The sequence below is a fragment of the Gouania willdenowi genome, chromosome 17 (assembly GCF_900634775.1).
Source record: "Gouania willdenowi chromosome 17, fGouWil2.1, whole genome shotgun sequence".
NCBI classification, from domain to species: domain Eukaryota; kingdom Metazoa; phylum Chordata; class Actinopteri; order Blenniiformes; family Gobiesocidae; genus Gouania; species Gouania willdenowi.
The window spans coordinates 19,923,150-19,946,264 of NC_041060.1; the positions used below are offsets into that span (position 1 = coordinate 19,923,150).

The 23,115-nt window shown below is 38.6% G+C and overlaps 1 protein-coding gene across 6 annotated transcripts in view; it reads left to right on the plus strand.

Annotated features, from left to right (window-relative positions):
- kirrel1b (kirre like nephrin family adhesion molecule 1b) overlaps nt 1-23,115 on the plus strand; it is an 89,165-nt gene that overhangs the window by 51,865 nt on the left and 14,185 nt on the right. For 4 of the 6 annotated variants that reach the window (XM_028472756.1, XM_028472760.1, XM_028472757.1 and 1 more), the window contains 9 exons: nt 151-300; nt 4,720-4,872; nt 6,207-6,364; nt 9,747-9,897; nt 11,154-11,259; nt 11,707-11,855; nt 14,033-14,160; nt 14,597-14,723; nt 18,473-18,573. In XM_028472756.1, coding sequence (XP_028328557.1) covers nt 151-300; nt 4,720-4,872; nt 6,207-6,364; nt 9,747-9,897; nt 11,154-11,259; nt 11,707-11,855; nt 14,033-14,160; nt 14,597-14,723; nt 18,473-18,573 — 1,223 coding nt within the window. The remainder of the gene's footprint in view (nt 1-150; nt 301-4,719; nt 4,873-6,206; nt 6,365-9,746; nt 9,898-11,153; nt 11,260-11,706; nt 11,856-14,032; nt 14,161-14,596; nt 14,724-18,472; nt 18,574-23,115) is intronic. The other 2 variants (XM_028472758.1, XM_028472761.1) reach the window with 1 other exon arrangement.

Sequence of the window (23,115 nt, forward strand, 5' to 3'; positions counted from 1 at the left end):
AAAACACTGAACTAATGTATTTTTCTGTGTAATAACAAGTACTGAAAAGTCACTGTAAGCGCACAAATACTTCACAAATGCCAAAGAAATTATCTAAATAAAAAAGTTAACTTCAAATTGTTTTCCTTTGTTTTGTCCGTCTTCTTGCAGTGTGGTGCGTTCGTTTCTCCCAGGAGCCTGCAGATCAGTCGGTGGTGCTGGGTGAGCGGGTGGTATTGTCCTGCGTGGTTTTTAACTACAGTGGAATCGTGCAGTGGACCAAGGACGGCTTGGCTCTCGGCATCGGAGAAGGTCTACGGGGTAAGTGTAGGAAAAGGATACCCTGCAGGAGAGAAATAATCTCGCTGTTTCAGCCGTCTGCAGAGATCAAAGTCGAGTGAAGAAAGGAAACAACTTATCCACGCTTTTTGTTCAGTTATGACTGTAAGAACCCTGATAAAAGCCATTATAGCTGAAAAGTGTCAGTTTTTTTTTTTTTAATACATTGACGAAATGAAGAGTATACCATTAGAGAGAGGCATGAGCCGTGTCGCTGACAATCCGGGCAAAAATGAGTCCTGTATATCATGCTGAATTAGAGAAAATCCCTTACACTGCTGACAAATGCAGACACACATTCACATTTACATTTAAAGCTGACATGCACATCCAGAATGGCTTATAATGAGTGTAACAGTAGAATACGGTTCATTTCAGTGATGGGATCATTGCACGCATCCAAATAGAGTAGAGTCAAAGGGTCAGAGCCACATCAGGCAGACACAGAATTTTTTTTATTATTTAGCGTGCATGCAGGGTAGGAACGAGCACAGCAAGGGATCAGGAAATGATAGAAGCAGAAGGTGAATAAAACAGGCAAAATGAAACATTCAAGTTTGATTAAAGTTTGACCTCAGCCACGAATATGAAAACCAAATTTCGACTTGCAAAAAGGAGCTGTTTATAGCTTACAATTGCAGCTAAACGTCACTTTCCCGTGATGAAATGAAAATGTGTTCATATTTTGTAAATAAAATTCAAATCAGAATCTTAGATTAATCTGCAAAAAAAAATCAAAATACACACAACATACAGTATTAAGTATACTCTAATAATGAGGCAAATCTATCAATGCATCATTAATCTATTATACTTGACTCAAAGTTGTCATTCAATCGCACAGCAAAACACACATCGAAAACATACATTTAAACAGATCTTTGAGAGTTCCCTATTGAAAATCAGTGTTTCATGTGCATTCACTCTCCCAGTTAACTTCAACATACCAATTTACCAAAAAACAGATGCTCGTGGAATAACAGGAGGCAAGGAAATCTCATTAAAATGTAAAACTCAACCAATAAAGACTAAGACACAAACCCATGTGAGGTGTCACTGCCAACCATTATATTAGAGAAGACGTGTCTTCTTAATTGTTCAAATTTATGAATAAAATATCGAATTTGTGATTATTCAAATGTATTAACTACTTGTAAAAGATGATGAACAGAGCCAGTTTTTCCAAAACTGCATAAATGGCAACAGATTACAAGATTAAAACTTTGAGTTTACAAAGTTGACATTAACACACTGTGCCTTCATGACTGCGCAGTACATGAGTGGTCAGGTGATGCATTTTGATGTGCAAGAGAAAGATGAATGCTAAAATGAAGGCTGGCCCTTAGAAAATGAATAAATGATGTTTAAAAACACAAACGGCTCATTTTTGAGCTTGTGTTTGCACAGATTTTAATAGTGTCAGTGCTTTAATGGGTTCAGGCTTTTAAAAATTGGCTTAATTTGTGTTCCGGCTATATTCTGTCAGCCTCAGGTTCATCTTTTGAGGCCAGATAGAGCTCCGGTATGAGCAGCATAGGCGGGGTTTGAGATTCTTGCCAAGGGGGGCAAAAGAAACAATGCCAACCACAATGTGTGTAACATATACGCGTCATTTAATATTCATGTTAAATCAGGCTGGCGGCCGCTTTCCGCTTCATCTTTGCTGCAGTACCATACATGAACTGCTGGGTGCAGTGTCGCTTCAACATTTACATTGTGAAGAACAACTGCGCAACAGAAGAAGAACCAACCTAAAGTCCAAAAAGTTTGGGGCCATTTCACTGAAAACTTTTACTACAACAAATGCATTAAACAATTTCCAACTAATAAATTCATATATTTTTTGTACAGTCACTGTGTTTTACAACATTTAAAATATTTGAGAATTTTCTTTTTTTTTTTTAATTAATTTGGGAAAACTGTAATGAAAACTTTTGACCATTGGGGTCGGGCAATGCTCCCTCTGCTCCCCGCAAACTCCGCGTATGATGGGCACCCCCTTTTTATCCCATAAAAATCACAATGAAATGTGCAATCTGGATCCGATTGGATGAAACCCGACATAACTGATTTTGTACAGATCCAGATATGAATTTTTGAAATTTCAACGATGATGAGAGATGGGGATTTCTTGATTTTTCAAACTAATCCAGAATCAGTATATTGTACTGGATCCCCTCTAAATTGTCAAATTCCTTTATTGACTTTTGATGTAATCCTGCTAACAGACAGACGCCAGTGAAAATATTACCCTCTTGGCGGAGGTAATGAAGTCAGGCAGTCACGCTGTGGGGGCAGTGCTGAGCACACAGCTTTATGGTTGTTACGCCATTAATCCATATAGACCGCATTTTAACCAATTAAACAGTTCATGTGGCCTCCATAAATACTTCATCTGGAAAAAAGTCTATATGTTTTTTTTACGCTCATTATTTTTCCCCTAGTTTGGATGAAAACTTTTGCATTAGTGCATCCAATTATTTTGGCAGTCACGTACTGTACCTTCAGCTCTGAGTCACTCATTTCATTTTTAATCACAGAGTAAATCAAACAACACAAAGATCCACTAAAGCACACAAAAATCATCAAACACTCATCTGCCCGAACAGAGAAACACACACGGATGAAAACAGTGTGTGGCACTCACACAGGGGGATGTAGTCTGACATGTGATGTGAATCTTGTGTTTGGTCTGATCTGATTCAGTGAATACCTTTTTTTCAGTCTTCATCATCAGCTGCTCGCTTCACAGAATCTCCTCTCTGGCCTTCGATCAGCCTCTCTTTCCTCTCTCTTTTCTTCATCCCTTCCTCCACCTGCTCTCTCTTTGTCTGGAACGCTCCCTTTGTCCTTGTGGTCCTTTGTGAGCGCTGTCTCACCGCCGCACACATTTGATAAACAACACTTCTTCTTTGTCTCCTTTTCTCGGCTTTTCAGCCATCCATCATCACCTTCTCTCCATCTTTTTTTTCATTCCATAGAATGTCTCTTCTTTTACCCCTTCTCCTCATCTCTGTCATCAAATGTCTCGTCTTCTGCGTCTTCATCATTAAACTTGGTGTAAACCTCACAAAGCAACAGATTCGTCATCATCATCATATGATTCTCATATATATTCAAGGTGTTGTTCGGCATGATGTGATGTGGGAAACATGTAGTTATCATGTGTCTTTTTTGATGATGTGCGGCTGTTATTGAGTGTGTAGGCGTGCAGATGCTGCAGCAAATTTATACCTGGAGTTTGCCCACCAACACACACACAGACGCATGCAGAGCACGCTTTTCCTGTCATTTTTTGCGTGAAGATAAAGGATTGTAACTAAATCCTTATCATATTGAATCCTATATTGGATCCATATACTGTCAACTATTAAATTATAGGAAGGTATTTACATTCAACTATAAAATGCCTTATAAATCCTTTTCATCTGCTCACTGCCCACAGGCATCATGGTGGCAGTTTATTGTTCGTCCTCCTCCTCCCCTTCTCCCCTTCTCCGTCTTCTCCTTCTCCCTGGGGTGCTTTCACCTCTGTGGTTGCTATGCTGCAAGGTGCTGGAGTGGATGATGTAATCTTCACTAATACTTTTGTGTGCTCCCCCTTTCCTCCCTCCCACCTTTCTCTCTGCACCCCAACTACCTGCTTCCTTGCCTTTGCCATCTGAATCCATGATGTCATATGAGAATCGGGCACCGAGGATCAATGAGTGCCCCCTAGTGGGACGCTATGTTTAATTATGTCTTTGTCTGAGTGCTGAGGGTTCCAACAAGTAAAAACAAAGAAAAAAAAGATGATGATGAAGTAGTGCATGTGTGTATTTTAAGTAAACCGATGTGGCATCATGTTACAATAAGTGTGTCTGTCTGTGTGGTTGTTACCCACCTGTGGTGAGTGTGTATCATCACACTCTGTGGGTGATGAGAGGGTAGAGTAACAACATCTTGGAGATTAAGTTAAATGCTAATCGGCATCAGTATGTTACGATAAAAGCCTTGACATTTCTACACAAATACCATTAAAGTCCTGTTTTTTTCACTCTCCAATTAATCAAATGCAATTATGAATTTCGTAGGAGCTTTGGTATTTGCATCTAAGTGAGTTAAGTGTCAAATAGCAGCATCATAAAGAGGACTTTAAACTCTTTGATTCGATTCATTTATATAAGCTACACTGACCTGTTAGAGGCATCGCTATAAAGTTTAAGATATTTATTTAAGATACTCCTAGGGATAGACAAGTAAGCTACATCTTGCAATTCTAAAGAAAAAATATTCAACCAAAGAATCGCCATATATTAACAAAGAGCAAGAAGCAGTTCTCCAGCAAACAAACTGCGTCTTGATATGTGTGGTAATTTCTTTCCAGTAGAAGACTTTTGTATTTTCCTTTCCTCTTTTAAGCAGCCTGGCCGAGGTATAAGATTATCCGTGCCCTGGACATTGGCCAGTACAATTTGGAGATATCCAACGCCGAGCTCTCTGATGACTCTCTCTTTGAGTGTCAGGCCACGGAGGCCGCTCTGCGCTCCAGGAGAGCCAAGCTCAATGTGCTCAGTAAGTGAACCACAGCTATTGATATCCTCAAGTTTCTAACATTTTCCTTAAAGGTGGGGTCCGCAGTCCTGTTTAGAAACTTTTGTTATTCTGGGTGAAATGGTTCTTCCGTCCTGAGAGTAGTCAACACATTAAGAATTCAGAAAAATAAACGAAAATAATCATATTTCTGTAACAGCTGGAATCTTGGAAAACTCAGACCGATCCCTGCCATTTGCCCGAATGGAAAGAACCAATCAGATGCTTACATATGTGGTCCTGCCAGATCATTATTTGTTTTACTTTGGGGGTATTTGTTATTTTTAAATCAGATTCAAGTGTTCAAGCTTGTGAGGATGTGGCTTTGGACGGAGCCCAGATGGGAGAATACAGGATAGTGAAGAGGGGGTGGAGCTTAGAGGAGGTCTTGCTAGCTCAAACCATGCTAGCTTTCCAACATTGCAAACTGCACCTTTCACCAAAATGACACCAGTAAGTTAAATTAGTTCATGTCCCAAACTTAAAAACCTAACCTGTATACTAGAGCAGTGATTCTCAACCTTTTCAGCCCATGACCCCTCAAAATAAAGGTGCCAGTGTCTGGGGACCCCCACTGTACCTGAAGGTGGATGAACACAGGCATGAACATTGAAGAACAGTCATGTGGAGACAGGGCTATCTTAAGGGGGAATAACGGGGAGACCTTTTAGGGACCCATCCATGAAGTCAGCAAAAAGATGGTCCATTGTTATATGAATCTGTGATAACCGCATTTATTTATTGATCTGAAATGTTAAATTGGCAAAAATAAGCATGGTATATGATGAAAAGATGGTAACAGTAACAATAATCGGCGGTCAACATATGTGACATTAGGTGGGAAAAGTGGTGAAAAGGGTTTATAAGTACCGAAAATATCTTGAAAGTGGAAAAAAGATGCATTGAAATGTGCTGGAGAAGTGACAGAAATTGGAGTAATGTAGCAAAAATGCATTAAAAGGAGCAAAACTATAGCAAGAAAAAGTGATGAAAATAGGTTAAAATATGGCAAATTTGATGTAGTTGCAGAAAAAGGGGTAAAAATAAGCAAAAATGGGCTCAAATTGTTATAAAATTATTCTTAGTTTCTTCAAGGCATCTGGCAAGCCTCTCCCAGTCTTACAACCCCAAGGTTGAGAACCCCTGTACTAGAGCACACTGGATTGTTTGTTTTTTCAAACCTGACCCACTCTTCATTACATACGTTGAATGCATCAGTTTATTCAGATGGACACATCATTGCTTTTGCTTATTGAACACAATTCTTACATAAGTCAAGTGCATCTTCTTTCTGCATTGGTGTGTCCCACCTGCAGTCCCCCCCGAGGATCCGGTGGTTGAGGGAACGCCGGAGCTCCTGCTGATGGCTGGGACGCCGTACAACCTGACCTGTGTAACTCGTGGAGCTAAGCCTGCAGCTCACATCCAGTGGACCAAAGATGGAGTTGCTGTTGAGGGAGCCCACCAGTCCACGGTGACTCATGCACACATGCTGCTTATGGCAACAGGGGTGGGCAGGGGAGTGTCACGCGTCATAAAATACACATTTACCCGTGATGAAGTTTATGACACCTTGAGGAGATTTACCAAAGCCGTACATGTCTAGTGATGAATTTAAAAAAGGTGTATAACCTCATCATCTGTTTTGGTTGCACGTTTGTGTTTACTTTTCCACCTTACAAACTGGCACACTGACAGACGATCACAAGGCAAATGCATTGACTTGAGTTGATCTCACAAGTTTTATTTTCTACAATTTAGAGCCAAATCAATCTACTATATATACGTTTTTTTGAAAATAATTGAAAAACTTAAAAACTTATAAAAGGATGACACCGCGCACGCTGAGGGAGGATCACTTTAAGGGTTTCAGACACAAAAACAAGTTTTAAGCTCAGGTGTGTTATACATTTATTTGTTTAAAAGCTCAGGAGTAAAAGAAAGAAGAAAAAAAAAATCGGTTTTATCGCTTCAAGTGAGTCGGGTCTAGTTTTAATGGAAGAACGAAAATCCAATAAAAACACAAATGTAGATGGGGACCGCCGTGACAGAGCAATAGCAGCCATGTCAAACTGAGATGTGTCAAATCCTGGCAACCCAAAATTTCCTGGCCTTGCTCAGCTGTAGGAGAGTTGTCACATTCAGCAGCGTCAGCTCAGCATGTTGCACATGTTTTGCAGAGTAGCTATAAACACCAGTCTGCTAGAGAGCAGAAAAAAAGTAGTGCTCTATTCTGTCAAGTTAAAAACTGAGCTTGACGTGAGATTATAAAATCCTATTTTTTGGGATTTTTTGTAAAGCTTTTTGGTTAAGGTTACTGATCCTATCAAAGTTTGTTAAAACAGCTTCATTGAATCAGGAGCAACTCATGCTGTATCTGTATATAAGAGCTAACGTGATAATAAATCATGAAAAGGTGTTAAAGTGTCAACTTTAAAGATTAAAGGTGCCAAAGCCTAAAACCCCTAATGCATATTGGTATGTTCAGAATTAAAGCTGTTTCTTTCTAAAATACACTGTTTTAATAGAAAATTACCTGATTTTACTATTATAGGCTCTTCTACACTGAAATCTAGACCTGCAAATGATGGGCTTTCAGATAATTGTTGCTCCAAAGCCTGTTTTTTGTTCACTTGCCTTTTATTTTGAAATAAACTTTTCTTTTGAGAGGCATGCTGTGAAATGCATGTTGCACAGGAAAATATATAGATTTATGTTTTTCAAAAAGATTGTATACATGTGTTTTCATTTTTGAAAAACTAAATTTGATTGGTTGAATTTAAAAAAAAAGGTGGGTTGCGATTTAATGACCGTGGCAAAATGTGGGTCCCAGGGTGAGACCAGTTGAGAACCCCTGGTCTATGGTTCTATAAGCATGATTCTCTCTGCTGGTGCATTCAAGTCTTACTTAAAGTGTAGGACGTTTCTCTCTCTCTCTCTCTCTCTCTCTCTTACCCTCAAGGAGCTAATATATTTCCCCAGCAGGCATTTTTGCTCCTCAGAAAAATATAAAAACAAACATCAGCTGACTGTGACCAGTCATGTTTTCCGAGCATTTACCTCAGAGGTCAAAATTGACGGCCCTGATCTCCCCGAGTTCCGAGTGCAATCGAAGGCAGCATTTCAAACTGCTTGCAATCCAGCTTCCAATGTTCAGGCACAGTTGCATGTACAACTCCAGTACAGAAGCTGCACAAGTCCTAAAAGATCTGTCCGTTGAAGTGTGAGGTCTGTTCACAGAAGTTGAAATTCTGGGGACATTGGTTCAGGTTGGAGTGCAGCTTCAGTGCACTTCAACGTTTAAAAACATGGCTAAGATCTTCTATGTTACAAAAGAGTTAAAACCATGTTGCGGTTTGCCGTACTCATCAAGAAAAGCCTGATGAGATAAACAAAACAACAATCTGTCAACAATTTGTTCCATTTTCTGACAGACGGAAAAAAAACTTTTGGAACATTTTTGTGATGCATTAAAAAGCATTAAAAGTCACTTAATGAACATTAAGGCCTTCATTGTTATTAAAAACCATTCAATTGGATTCAAACTGGCATTAAATCTGAATTTATTGGGAAATTATGACATTGCTCAACAAGTTTTACTGTATAAGTTAATTGAAAAGACCATAATTATAGTCTAAAACATATTCAGCTGCATTTTTTGGATGAAGTGTAACAACTTTTTTTTGCTGAAAATTTTAGTTTTCTCCAATTCTCTTTCCTTTGTTTGATTAAATCAACTCTTAAATGAAATATGCACTGATTTTTTTTCTGCATTTGTCCCATTAAAATATAGTATTTGGGCATTAAAAATGAAATGGCATTAAAAAGCATTAAATTTGACTTGCTTCTGCCTGTATCAACTGTATAATTCTGTGATTTATTTGTTGCAACATGAAATGAAAAGTAAAGAAATACAGTTTTTTTATTCCTTACACACTGTTGTGACACAAGTGTGACTGTGTTACGTAAGATCATTGTACCAATTTATTTTTTATAAAGTTTTTTTACTTGTTCATGAGGCTAAAATGCACCAGAATGCAGGGAATTGCATGCATTTTGTTCAAATGTTTCCATTTTCTATTAAACAAAGATTACGCCCTTGCACTCAGTAATCCATCAAGCTGTTTTTCATGCTGTTCTGAGAAGTAGCACTAGTAGCAACTCCTAAAACAAGTATTATTATACAAAATAAGCTATGAAAAAAAAAAATATATATTGTTATAGGCGATATTCTGTATAGCCAAAATAGAAAACTTAATATATCTTGAATCTTGATATATTGGCCAGCCCTAAGTGTTAGTAGGTAGCAGGTAGAGATAAAGAGTAGTGTGTACAGTCATCAGCATGTCCATTATATCAGCTAATTTTATAAAGCAGTGGTGGGCCCATAACAGAGCCCTGCAGCACACCACGAGCACAGAGACTTTTCACACCTTCATAACACCCTTCTTTCTCTCACTGACTTTCTGATAGCCTGCACATAGAACGTGTTACATTTTTCTCCTATTTTCCAACACTGAAAGTCCTCACAGTGCTCAGTTCTCTCCTACAGCCGTAGAATTATCCCTGCAGGACGGGGCTAATGCTGCACACTCATGCTTTTATATGCACTGAGGAAACCAAAGCAAGCGCTGACTCATTATTGTATTTTCTTCCCAATCTGCCTCTAAAATAACCTTAGAAATCGTATATTTTCATATTGTTTGCATGTTCCTTTTCTCATGGCCCCCATTCAAGCTTTCCTCTCCACTGAGCTCAAACTATTTGTCTTCTACCTTCACCTACTAATACCTACCCTTCCCTTCCTCTGTTCTTGTAACACATTTCTCCTTTATCTATTTTCCACTGTTGAACAGGAGGTGCTGCCCGACAGGAAGAGGGTGACAACCAGGAGCTACCTGCCCATCACTCCAGCCGACACTGATAGCGGCAGCAATTTCACCTGTGTGGCCAGCAATCCTGCAGTGCCGATGGGCAAACGGGTCACTGTCCACCTCAATGTCCACCGTACGTTACACCTTCATTCTTTTTTTGGAATCTCTGAGGAAAGATTGGTTTTACAAGCAAATGGGTCCCACTGGTTGTAAATGTAGCTCATATACTAGTATATATATTCACGATTCAGGACTGTTTGATATTTAGTGCATGCGAATCTGGCACAAGTACTGTATATTTGGAATGGGGGATTTTAAATTATACCATATACATTTTACGGTGGGATTAATGTGTAATAATCACCATGATTAAAAGCTGCTGCCCCTGATATTTTTTGTTAAATAAAATCATAGTGTGTGCCTCATAGATCAATGAAGCAAACATCATTTGTTCATTGATATTTTTGCGCATTGCATTGTGAGATGTGGAGTCGGATGCAGAGACATGTTGGTAACACTTTACTTGAAGGCTGACATTACACTGTCATTATTATGACATGACACCTGTCATTAGCATGATTTCACTAAATTACGACACCTTTGGAGCTATGTTGGCATTTTTTGGGTTCGGTGGAGGGATCTGGTGGGGTTAGGGGTTAGGGTAACAAAGGGTTAGGGTAACGAAAAACACTTAATCACAGCCTTCATGACATCTTATTGATGCTAATGACAGATGTCATGTCATAATTATGACAGAGTAATGTCAGCCTTTATGTATAAAACTTCAAATTAAGTGTTGCCGAAATGTCTTTACTTAATTCTTACTGTAATTTCCAGCAATTCTCTTGAAACCATTTTTTGTCTCGTCTAATTTGTTTCCAGTATTCACTGTGATATCGGAATTAACTTCTATGCACCCATCTCTGCGACTCCACATCCCACAATGCAATGCGCAAAATGACAAACGTGGTGTTTACGGTGGAGATGAAAACATACTTTCAAGCGGCAATTTTGACCTTTTTCCTTTCTTCAAATTAAATAATTATTTGGGGTATTAGCATTAAAGAGAAGTCAAATAATTCAGCAGGTGACTGATGTAAATAGAAGATCAATAATCCGCAATATTCGGAAATCAGTTTGTAATCGAATCGAGATTTCAGTTGGGATATTGGGCTTGATTAACCACCCCTAATGTATACCTTATGCACATATTTAATTCAAGGTATGATTTAGCATTTAAAGAAGGTCAATGCATAGATGATCCAGAAAAAATATTTGAGTTTGTGCAACACACTTTGTTAATCATTTTTTGGCTAATAATGCTTTTTTTTGTATTCTATACTCTTGTTTAGTCATTCTTCAAAAATATGTCATATGCTCCCTCTGCAGACCCTCCAACAGTGACTCTTTCCATTGAACCTCGATCCGTCCTGGAGGGCGAGAGAGTCACCTTTACATGCCAGGCCACTGGCAACCCTCCCATCATGAGCTACAGGTCTGTTTGAGCTCTAAATATGTTCAGTAATTTTGCTTCAGGTCAAAATAGAGAACTCTCTGATGCTGGCCCTGCTGTGCAACATCAGGATATCAGCCAAAGAGATCTCTTTCATCTTCTTCAATCTGCTCGCGTGTGTCCTCTGGTGCCACTTCTGATTTAGAGTTTCTGCTTGAAAAAAACACTAAAAAATGGAACGAGTGAAAGTATTGAACATTTCAACAACTAAAAGCTACATTTTTAATCCAAAGCACAGAAGCAGCGATGTATTGTGACACTCACCACTTTAAGAAACTGACTTTAGTTTGAGCTTAGAGATTGGTGCCACTTGTTTGAGCATTAAGGTTGTGTGATTTTGATCTAGATAGCAAAAAATGTGTTTCTTGTTATAGTGTGTGACTTGCAAAGCATGAAAACATGATGAATGGTGCTGTGTTTTTATGTCAGATGGGCTAAAGGTGGCGTGTGGCTGGAGGGAGCCAGAGAAAGTGTTTTTGTCACCACGGCAGATCACTCCTTCTTCACCGAGCCAGTGTCCTGTCAAGTGTTTAACGCCATAGGAAGCACCAACGTCAGCATCCTGGTGGATGTGCACTGTGAGTCCAGTGTGCATAGTGTTTATTCTCTTAACAAAGCTGACACTTTATTTATTACACTTATTACCCATAACACTGAAACCACCCACAGCTAAATGTATTAACTGGTTATCACTTTATCTCCCATGGCAGTTGTGTTTTTCCCTAAAGTTAGTGTTTTATGGGCTGGAGAAATTGGGAAATTAGTGAAACAATGTAATGGCTAGTCATCAAAACTGCTGCTTTTGTGAGTTGTTCCTGCTCCTTAGTGGTCAGCATCCATTTATAGGAAAACTCACAAACCAGTGACAAAGTGAAGCATTTGAGGAGCAAAGACTCCAATTGGTGAGTTACTGTATGTGTGCATTGAATTTGGACTACCGAGCGAAGGGCTAAAGTATAGCCTATTGTAATGAAGTTGTTTTACTCTATAAGTTAATTGAAAATACATTTTTTGCTGAAAATGTTTGTTTGCTCCAATTCTCTTTCCTCTGTTTGATGAAATGTTTGAAAATCTTAATTTTTTTTCTGCATTTGTGCCATTAAAATATAGCGTTTGGGCATTAAAAATTAAATGGCATTGAAAAGCAATACATTTGACTTGCTTCTGCCAGTATCAACCCTGTAATTCTGTGATTTATTTGTTGCAACATGAAATGAAAAGTAAAGAAATAGTTTGTTTATTCATTATGCACTGTTGTGACAGAAGTGTGACTGAGTTCAGTAAGATTAAAGTGAAGCATTTGAGGAGCAAAGACTCCAATAGGTGAGTTACTGTATGTGTGCATTGAAATCAAACTACCGAGCGAAGGGTTAAAGTATAGCCTATCATAAGAAACTTGTTTTCTTTTAAATCCCACCAAATGTCGAGTGTGTGCGTGTGTTGCACCACAAGAAATATCAAGCCTCTACAGGCAGTGTATTGTCATCTGCAGTCTCATTGTCCATATGGATGATATTTTACATGAACTATTATATGAACCCACAGCCTGGGAGGCATCTTGTCTTTTTTTCCAGACTTTTTTTGGCATCTTGCGTATAGTAGATGTAGTGAAAGTTTGCAGGAGTAAACTTTGCATTGCAAGTAAAGATGAGGCCAAACTTGAGCCATAACGTGTAGACAAGCTTTTGGCTACAAAAGGCTTCAATAGAGATGGAGCTAAAGCATTCTCAACATCACACTTTGTATGTATTTCACATTATTTTATTTGAATAATAAAACAACTAATACAACAATGAAAAACATTTAATTGAATTTCACCATTTGTTTAGGTTGAAGTCTAGTTATTTACAGGATAAACACACGGAGGATCAGAGGCAGATTTACTTATGCAGTCAATCTACGAACTCATAGCAAATCTTTACTTTTTATTAAACAGATAATACATATTCATGAACAGTTAATATGTAAGAATGTAGCCTATTGCTAATTTTCATCTTTAGTCCCTTGGCAGGTCGATGTAAAACTAAGGACATACAAATAATCAAAACATTAATGCAGAGTCATACAGATACTATAAAAACATATCTTGTAAGAAAAAATTAAAAAAAAATAGCCATCACATTTAAAGTTGCTACCCCGATATTCTTTTATTAGACAAACTCATAGCGTATGCCTCATAGATCAATAAATCAAACATTGTATACCCCAAAAAGAAAGGAAACCGTAAACGCTCCATTCGTTGACATTTTCGCGCATTGCATTGTGGGATGTGAAGTTGCGGATAGGGCTGCATAAAAGTGCTTTAACGTCATTCTTATATTACAGAGAAAAACAAGAAGAAACTGGCACAAAAATGGTGTCAAGAGAATCACTGTCCTCCATGTGTGGTGAGAAAAAACAAGAAATCACATTAAAACTGAAGTAAAAACGGTCCACATCCCACGATGCAATGTGAACAAACGGAACGTTTACGATGGAAACCAAAACAATTTTGACCCTATTTTAGTTTGGAGTAAATTATTTTCGATTTGTGGATCAATGAGGCCTACACTATATTTTATTTAATAAAATAAATGATCTGGGTAGCAGCTTTAAACCAACAACTTCACATACAGTGTCTCTAATTTATAAAAGTGCTGATAGTGCTTGTTATAGCACATGCCTGAGGTACTATTATGAATCATATCAGAGTATTTGTTATTCTATAACTCTTTGTAAGAGGAATGTACTTGTTTTTTATTTTTTTTATTTTTAGTTGGTCCTATACTGGTAGTTGAGCCCAGGCCGGTGACAGTTGATGCAGACTCGGACGTCACTCTGAACTGCAAGTGGTCTGGAAACCCTCCTCTAACGCTCACCTGGACCAAAAAAGGCTCCAACATGGTGAGACGCACCTTTAATCTTTGAGCCCAAACAATTCACATTTTTGTGTCTAATTTCTGTGTACATGTTCATTTTTTTTTATTTTTTTTGGAAGACATTACTATGAAGTCATCATTTCTTTGAACTTGATCCAAACTAGTTTTGTAGAGGCGGCTTTTTAAAATGTTTGCTCAACTGAAAAGCAGGCGGTTAGTGGTGAGACTCAGTCCTCATATCTTAAATCTTTAATTCATGCCTAACAAGTTAAGAAAGGCTCGAGGCGAAACTAATGGAGCCTGCTGAGTAAATCAACATGTTTTATAAATTAAATATAGATCTTCCTCCCTCGACCCTTTTTTTGAACATTACTACGTGTCTCAGTGTGGTCGTCTGCCTCTGATATCACTTTTTTTTTTTTTTTTTTGTTAAACTACCTGTTTCATTTTGTGTATTTTAGGTGCTCAGCAACAACAACCAGCTTTATTTGAAGTCGGTGAGCCAAGCTGATGCTGGCCAGTATGTCTGCAAGGCCATTGTGCCGCGTATTGGAGTGGGAGAGACCGAGGTTACGCTCACTGTCAACGGTCAGTTATCATCCACTTACGCCGCTGTTATCAAAGGTGCTGATGTCTGCGAAAATCACAGATTATGTTTAACAGCTCCTTAAACACGTGTAAATCTATTCCTCTTTGTCAGCCGTGGACGATGAATAATGAAACCACTCGGCTCTCCTTAATGTGTTTGTTTGATCTAGTATCGTCCTGTAAGTGTGCATCTATATCTAACCCTGTGACAGCTAATGCTACTGAATGCACAGCACGACAGCACAGATCAAGTATTCCTGTCAAATAGATATAACTTATTTCACCCCACAGTCTCCCACAAAATACCTAATCAGTGTATTTCTAGCCCCATTCCATGCTAGAAGCAAATATTTCAGTTTTTGATAGAATATCTTTTCAAGGTCCAAGCAAGTACTTAATAAATAAATACTGATCCATCAACATCATGGCAATGAAACATTCTTAAAGGCTTCTTAAATCTATGAAACACAACAACTCTTCAGACCAAGCAGGAAGATAATAAAGTTCCTTGTCATGTCCTTGGACATCAAAAACTAAAGTTTGGCAAGCCTCCGATAACTTGTGCTTTTAACGCATAGCTTCACTCAAAGAATTACATTCAATGATCAAGTAAAGTTACGGATTTCTTGATCTAATGAAACAGAAAGATACACTACTGTACATAGGCAATTAAGCTAACGTGATGAGGACTTCAGTTGTTTGCTTTCTGCATACTGTAAACAGTATTTAGGGTCCTTCTATAGCCTTAAAATCCAGAAAGAATTTTTTTTTTTCACTTTTTGGCCATGCCGCGCCTTACCTCCAATTTTTTGTGCTTTTCAGATTTTTGACAATATCTGTACTTTACTTCAGTTTAACCCTGTTTATTTGCTATGGTCATTTTTGAATTAGTATTTAGGGTCCTTCCTCAATTGAAATTGATGAAAAGCCACACTTGTGTCCTTAATAAACTGCACAATTCCAAACAATATGTTCTTTTAAGCTGCTTGGGATGATAATTGTTTTTTAAACGGTACCTGCATTTCATCCAAAGGTTGTTCTCATCCACCACTGATGCCAGTGTGCCCCAAAAACATTTCAATCAATCAATGCATTTTTATTTATAAGAAAGCACCTTTCATCCAAGTGTAAACTCAAAGTGCTTTTACATAATTAAAAATACACCCACCCTGCACAAACCCTGTCCACCGCACACAGACACACAGGTTAAAATAAGGACAATGGCACATGGCTGAGTACAGAGGATCTAGTTAAGGAGACATCACAAGGAGCCGTCTGCACCAGGAGCCGGACACAAACCGAGACAGAGCCCCCCAGTCCAGCAAAATAGCAGAAGCTATTCACTAACACTGAAGGCAAAATAGCATTTCTGGGGTTTTCATGAATTAAAAGTTGTGCCAAAGCCATGGCGGATGTTAATAATGTGGTTGAAACAGAAACAAGCAAATATATCCCGGGGAACACCAAAAAAATGACATCAAGTCTTCCTAGTTTGGCAAAAAACTCAAAGAATCACAGGAAGAATGAAGTAATAGCACTACTTTACTTATACCTGTCTTTGAATTCTTCTACGGGATTACCAATCTCACAATGCAATGCATGAAATTGGTTCGAAGCTTATGTCACATAACCTTTTGCCAATAAACCAATTGTTTGTGATGGAGTCATTAACAACAAACTTGCGAGCGGCAATATCGGCCTTTGACATTTGTTTCAGTAAAAACTGAAGAAAGACCTTTGATTTATTGATCTATGAGACCTACACTATAACTTTATCTGTGTAAAAAAAAGGGTTAGTCACTATCCCCAGCAACTTTAGGTATAAGTACTGTTGGGGTATATTTACATTTAGCACATACACATTGTCCATCTATCCCAAAAAATAAATCCTTGTGAGGTTCAAACACATTGGCGCTCATTTATCAAACGGGTGCAAATCTGAATGCACATTTGGTCGTACGACAGGACCAAAATATGATTTATGAAACATTGGTATTAGACCAATCCCAGCGTACAAAAGATCAGGTGTTGCTAAATGCGGTTGCTGAATTTCATCATCTTTAACATGTTACGCCCTCAAATATTCCTGGTTCAGAGGCCCTGCTCGCTGAGGTCAAACAAACATTGGCAACGAAATCAATGATTCTGAGATAAAAATCAGCGTCCTCACAGCTGAGGTGAAGAAAACCAAAGATGTGCTTTGTGTGAAAACTGGAACTTAAGGACCTCTTTATATGCTCTGTGGAAGAGAATAACGAAGGCACTGAACAGTGTTTCCGTATTGGAACGGACTTGGGCTGAGGTTTGAATTAAGTTTTCAATAACTAACTTAACCAATGCCTAGTGATGGTTTAAATTAAGTTGTACGCATCCACAGCCTATAAAAGCTTAAATCACTGCTGTTTGATGAAGACAATTATTTACATTTTGGTCGAGCAGAGTTATTTTGTTTTAATAATCCATTTTGATCTGTTCTGAAAGTGTGTCTGCTTATGCTCTGATGACAGCTGGGGCTTGTTTAGTCATTTATTTTCAGTCCCAGTCAGATTTTGCTAACCTTGCCTGCGAGATGTATTCTCTTGGTGTTCACAAACACCAGAATCCATCTTGTACAGCTCCAGCTCTTACCTTCCGTGAGCGAACCCAACCAGTTCAAACCAATCATGAGGTAGTGTTGTGTTTTAGGGCGGGATACCCGGGTGTGACAAAGGGAGAAGCGTTGAAGCAAAGCTGGCGCATGCGCAGTTGAGGGGAGAGGAACTAGCTGGGACACCGCTATTAGCATAACTTTGAATCAAACTAGAAAGATGTCGACGCATGAGGACGAACGTGTGGAAGCTGCTATAAACTCAGTTTTAGAAGAATCCAGTATTTCCTTTTTGAAAGAGCAACAGCAAGAGGCCATTTATGCATTTTTGGACGTTAAAGACGTATGATTGCCATCACAACGCTCAGATCTGAACGTATGCACAGTTGCTAAATGATAAATAAATTCAACCCAGTATCTCAAAGCTATAGAATTTCAAATTGTTTAGTTATAAAAATCAAACGCATGTTTTGACATGGGTGAGTATCATGACCAAAATGCAGAGGAGAGCGGTGATTTGGCCAAAATAAGAACAAGCAGATCAGGATCAACAAAACGTGGTCTGGTTGGTCAGCAAGGACCTGGAATAAAGAGAGTAGCGTTAGCTGAAACAACAAGTACTGCAGGTGTAGCAGAAGCTGTCCCACGCAATAACGGGACAGCGTCAACTAGATTGACCAGACTTATATATAGGTTAAGTAACTAGAGGTAATGGAAAGCAGGTGTGAGAAGAAGGACACCAGATCGAGTGTTCTACCAAACAACACTATACACATACACACAGTCACAAAGACATCTGTATCAGTTAGATGTGACACAATAATTTATTCTTTTAAAACGTTTTTTAAATATTGTTGCCTTTCGACTCATTTGCCTAATAATATCTTCATCACTGCTTTTGTCTGGACCGACATTGTACCACTGAAAATGAAGCATCTGACTATTAAAATGTCTGCCTGGAAATGTCTGGCCCTGGGTTAAAAGTAGATGCCAGCCATGCAGGTGCAAATGGGTATACAAAGGAATGAGTCAGTCAATCAATAGATGATCCTCAGTGGCTGTCATAGTCAGATCCATTTACTAAATTGATGGTATCTGATTGTTGCAATAATTCTCTCTTTGCATATAAATCTCTGTGCATCATCCTGTATGCCTCTCCCAGGTCCCCCCATCATCTCCAGTGATCCAGTTCAATACGCAGTCAGAGGGAAGAGAGGAGAGATCAAGTGTTACATCGCCAGCACTCCACCACCTGACAAGATTGTAAGTCCATCCTGAGACGTTGTAATCTGCTGCAGACGTGTTTGATCTTTCTGATTGCATCTATAGCCACAGTCCTGATGTCTTCCTCTTGTCCATCCTTATAAAGACCACACACACACACACACACACAATGAATTTCAGTTTCTTTCACCAGCCTGTGTTGCTGGTCTGAAAGGCAGCAACAAAGTTCATCAACAGTATCACGAGTAACAATCTGTTCGTCATCTGCAGAGAAAGATGTGACTCATCGCTCGATGGTTTGGCTGAAATGAAACAGGAGGCTTTTGCAGAGGTGTCTGCATGGCTCAGTGAGAGGTGTGGGAATCCCAGAACAGTGTGACTAGTGTCACTATGTGCATATAAAGTGCTTCCTATGGCATATGCTGCTATTGGCTGTACTGTAAAGAGCTGGTAGATTTCTTTCTGCTTATTTAAACAGATTTTTAGTCCCAATTGTTTTGATAGTTAAACTTCTTAGTAAAAACCATAATAGAGGGCCATTTTGGATTTGGTCTAAAGAAGGCTTGAATTAATTTGATTAGCTTGTTGTTCTTACATGATCCGAATTTTTTCACTCAGACTGAGTTCTTTCTCATTGAAGTATCAGATGTTTTTCCTCCATTACTGTCATGTTGAACCAATCAGAGAATCGATTCCATTGTGCTTTTCACTATTGCGTGGTTGTTACAGCTCCCTCTAGGATGTTATATCAAAAGGCTTGAGAGGATGCAACATTAACTCATTCAGTGCCATTGACGTAATATTACGTCAATTACGTTTTTTCATGGAAGTTGCTGGGATACGCTGTGATGGCGTTCTACTGTGAATATAAGGCTTCTCTGTTGATGTAGCGACCAACTGTGCCCTGAAGGTGGCAGCAACGCACTTTTAGATGAGAGATTAGCCACTGATGCTACCATCAGCTATGGAGGAAGAAGCAGGGTCAAGTGAGATGATGCACTATGAAGTGATATTGTGAAATATCCAGTAGCTCACAGCACCACATACAAACACAGAACATCTGTGAACCTGAGTGGATTATTGATAATGTTGCAATTGTGAGATAAAACCATCAACTAACCGGGCCAAACGAGGAAGAGGAATTTACGTATGTGTGATTGACGGGGTGGGGGGAGGGGACAGGGGGCGGCAGATACAAAATACAGTAAGCAAAACATTCAACTGTGAGCCAGATAGCAAAATAATAGGTGACATGTAGGTGGTAGTTGAATGCAGAGCTCAGAGGGAGAGGAAAGGAGTTTACGAGACAGAAAATGGCGCTACAGGAGTTGATGATGAAGTTCCCACCAGCTCACACTCGACCAGAGCATGTGTGGAAGTAAGTGGACTATTGAGAGTGTCGTGATGGTGAGATAAAAAGATCAAGGGGGGCAAGCGGAGGAAGTTGCGTGTGTGGGAACTAATAGGGGGAGAGCCTTTGAGGACGGCCAAATTATAATAAGAAATTCATTCAACTCTGACATAGATTGCAAAATAATATTAATTTTGCCATCAAAAGCCCGGACTCTGTTGTTTTTGTAGTTTTATAGAAGGAAAACAATGTTGAGGTGTCCCTAAAGCAAAAAAATTGCTTCAAAGTCACGAATATATTTTTTCAGAAAAAGCCATTTTTCTCAGCTTTTTGTCACAAACTGGTGATTTGTGTGAAACTTGTCTCTATTCAACTGCTGATTACGGAAGAACAAAACAAGTTCTTTTTTTTCTGATGAAATTAGAGACTTTCAGAATCTGGTTTCAGAATTCAGATTGTCATCGGACAAAATATTATGTGGGTCTTTAAAAATGAGTCAAAATGCTCTAAAAACGGCTGGCACTGAGGGGGTAGAAATTTTGAAAATGGCTGGCACTGAATGAGTTAATCAATAAACATTTTTAATTATTTTCAACAACTCGGTTTCTTCTAAAAACTTAAACAAGGCTTTAAATTTCTCTTCCTCAATCTTAAACATATTCTTAAGATTAAAACTGTTGTCCCATAATTCGTCAACTATTCCTCTCTGAATAATATACAGTACTGTGTTGGATTCAACAATGCAACACAATTTCAACAAAATGGATACAACATGTAAGCTTTATTGAAAAATGCTTTTTAGAAATATAAATATTCTTCTTCAAAACTCATTGACAAAACATAAAATTTGATCAAATATTTTAGAACAGTAATGATAAAGTTTAGGGCGCACGGTGGCTTAGTGGTTAGTGGTTAGTGGTCCGCCTCACAGCAAGAAGGTCCTGGGTTCAAGCCCTGGGGTGGACTTGGGTCCTTTCTGTGTGGAGTTTGCGTGTTCTCCCCGTGCTGCGTGGGTTTCCTCCGGGTACTCCGGCTTCCTCCCACAATCCAAAAACATGACTGTATGGTGGATTGGAGTCTCTAAATTGCCCATAGGAGTGAATGAGAGAGTGAATGGTTGTCTGTGTCTGTGTTGCCCTGTGATGGACTGGCGCCCTGTCCAGGGTGTACCCCCGCCCAGCGCCCTATGAGAGCCGGAGATTGGCACCGGCAGACCCCCGCGACCCTGTTAAACGGGAATAAGCGGGTATGAAGATGGATGGATGGATAATAAAGTTATTTGAGTGTTCTATTTTCCCTGTCATGACTTCACGGCGCACACTAGGGTGCACCCTCCAGTTTGGGAACCAGTTATTTAATAGGCCAAAGTTACATCGCCTCCTTTGAGTAAATGGTTGTTTCATTAAAATTGATTCATTTATAAAGTGGTCTGCAGCCAACAAACTAATTTACCACTTTTGTTATGTGATGGTGTGATGTGCTTAGCGTTGACAAAAGAGATCTTGGTTTAAAATTGGCTTTTAGCTTTCACATTTCTTTCAGTTAGGGCAAATTATTATTGCCTTTGTTTTGTAATAACTTTAAAACCCATATTTCAATTTGTTGGTTTTTTTTTTTTTTTTTTAAAGAGGGCTTTTGAAACTTGCATTGTAGGAGCCAAAATAAAAATGTCATTTGTTTTTACATTTGTGTTGGGAGTGTCACTGGGCGTGCTGCACTGGTAATTAGAGGGGATTTTATACAGGTGTGTTGCACAGGTGTTGGCAAATCTGGTCCACACTCTGTTTAGCACATTAGGATGCTCTTGGTGGCACGATCTACTGCACTTTGGCCACATTCTAGAATCTAGATGCACATATTAAATATTGTGTGATACGTATTGCTTTGTACAGAAGTTCTAAACAGTACACTATGCCAGTATTTTGTTTGTGCGCATCATCATTTAAGCTCAGCCCACAGGGTAGAGTTTTGTTTAGTTGGGTTTTGAGAGATGTTGCCTCAACACACATTTATATCATGCTTTTTTCTCTACATAATAAGCCTGTGGGCGACGTCACATTTAATGTTATAATGTTATACAGGCCAGTGCTTCAGAGATCTAAGTGATGGTGACAAGCTAACAGAGAGTGAAAAACATAATTGCTGAAATTTAATAGGATTTCAGTAGCATTTCATAAAGTAACCATCATGAACACACAGTCCACTGCAGTTACGCACACAATCTTTCCTCCAACTCTGATTAACTTGCATGCTTTTGGGATTAGAAGAAAACAACCTGATACTAATTATAGAATATTGTTTTTTTTTTTTTTAAAGTTTATCTCCCTTCAAGCAACTGTAAAATATGAAGGTTTTACAGAATAACATTAGGCCAGTGAAATATTTGCTTTGCGTTATCCCTGAGGTAGAATATGCAAATGTATAGAGGATTAATTTGGCCTTGTGGCCAAGAAATTGTGAAATTATAGTTTCCTAATGTCAATCAAGTTGTTTACTATAGTTCTCTCTCATCTTGTTATATTATAAATATAACATACTGCCTGTTAATATTAAGTTATTTTAAGTAAAAGAACATTGACGTACACTTTTTGTTCAAACAATATGATCAATTGGGATTTTTCGTTCACATTCATTCATATACAATCAGCTTTAAACCATTAACTGAGTATGTTTCTGAAGATTTTCTTCTTCTTTTTTCTAATGTATTTCTATCGTCACCCTTGAATGTGGAAAATGAAGTTCAGAGCCCGCAACTCCCTTTGTGCTTTTGGGTTTAATGTGCTTGTTGGAGCTGACCTGAGGTCGTCTGATCTTTACTGTAAAAGAAGCGCTTAAAGAACTGGTTTTGTTTTTTATGGGGGGCGCTTTCACACTTTTTATCTTGATCAGACTAAAACAATGACTGTCATTTTTAAAGATATTGGGCTAACATGGCTAAAACTTACACCAAATACAATGTGTGGACTGAATGTGAAGCTAAAACGAGGGTTTTTTTTTTTTTTTTTTTACAAAAAGGCTTTTGCTGACTCCCTAAATCTGCCCCTACAATAAAAGTGTAAAGAGTTATTCTTATTGCTGCCTTTTTTTTCCTGTTCAGTACTTTAAAACTATTTAATATAGAATGAGAACTGTATTATTCTTAGTAGGTCCATAAAGCTCATAAAATGCATATAAAAAGGCTGTAAAATCTCAGCTAAGAAGAAAAAATGAAAGAAATTCAGCAAAACCAT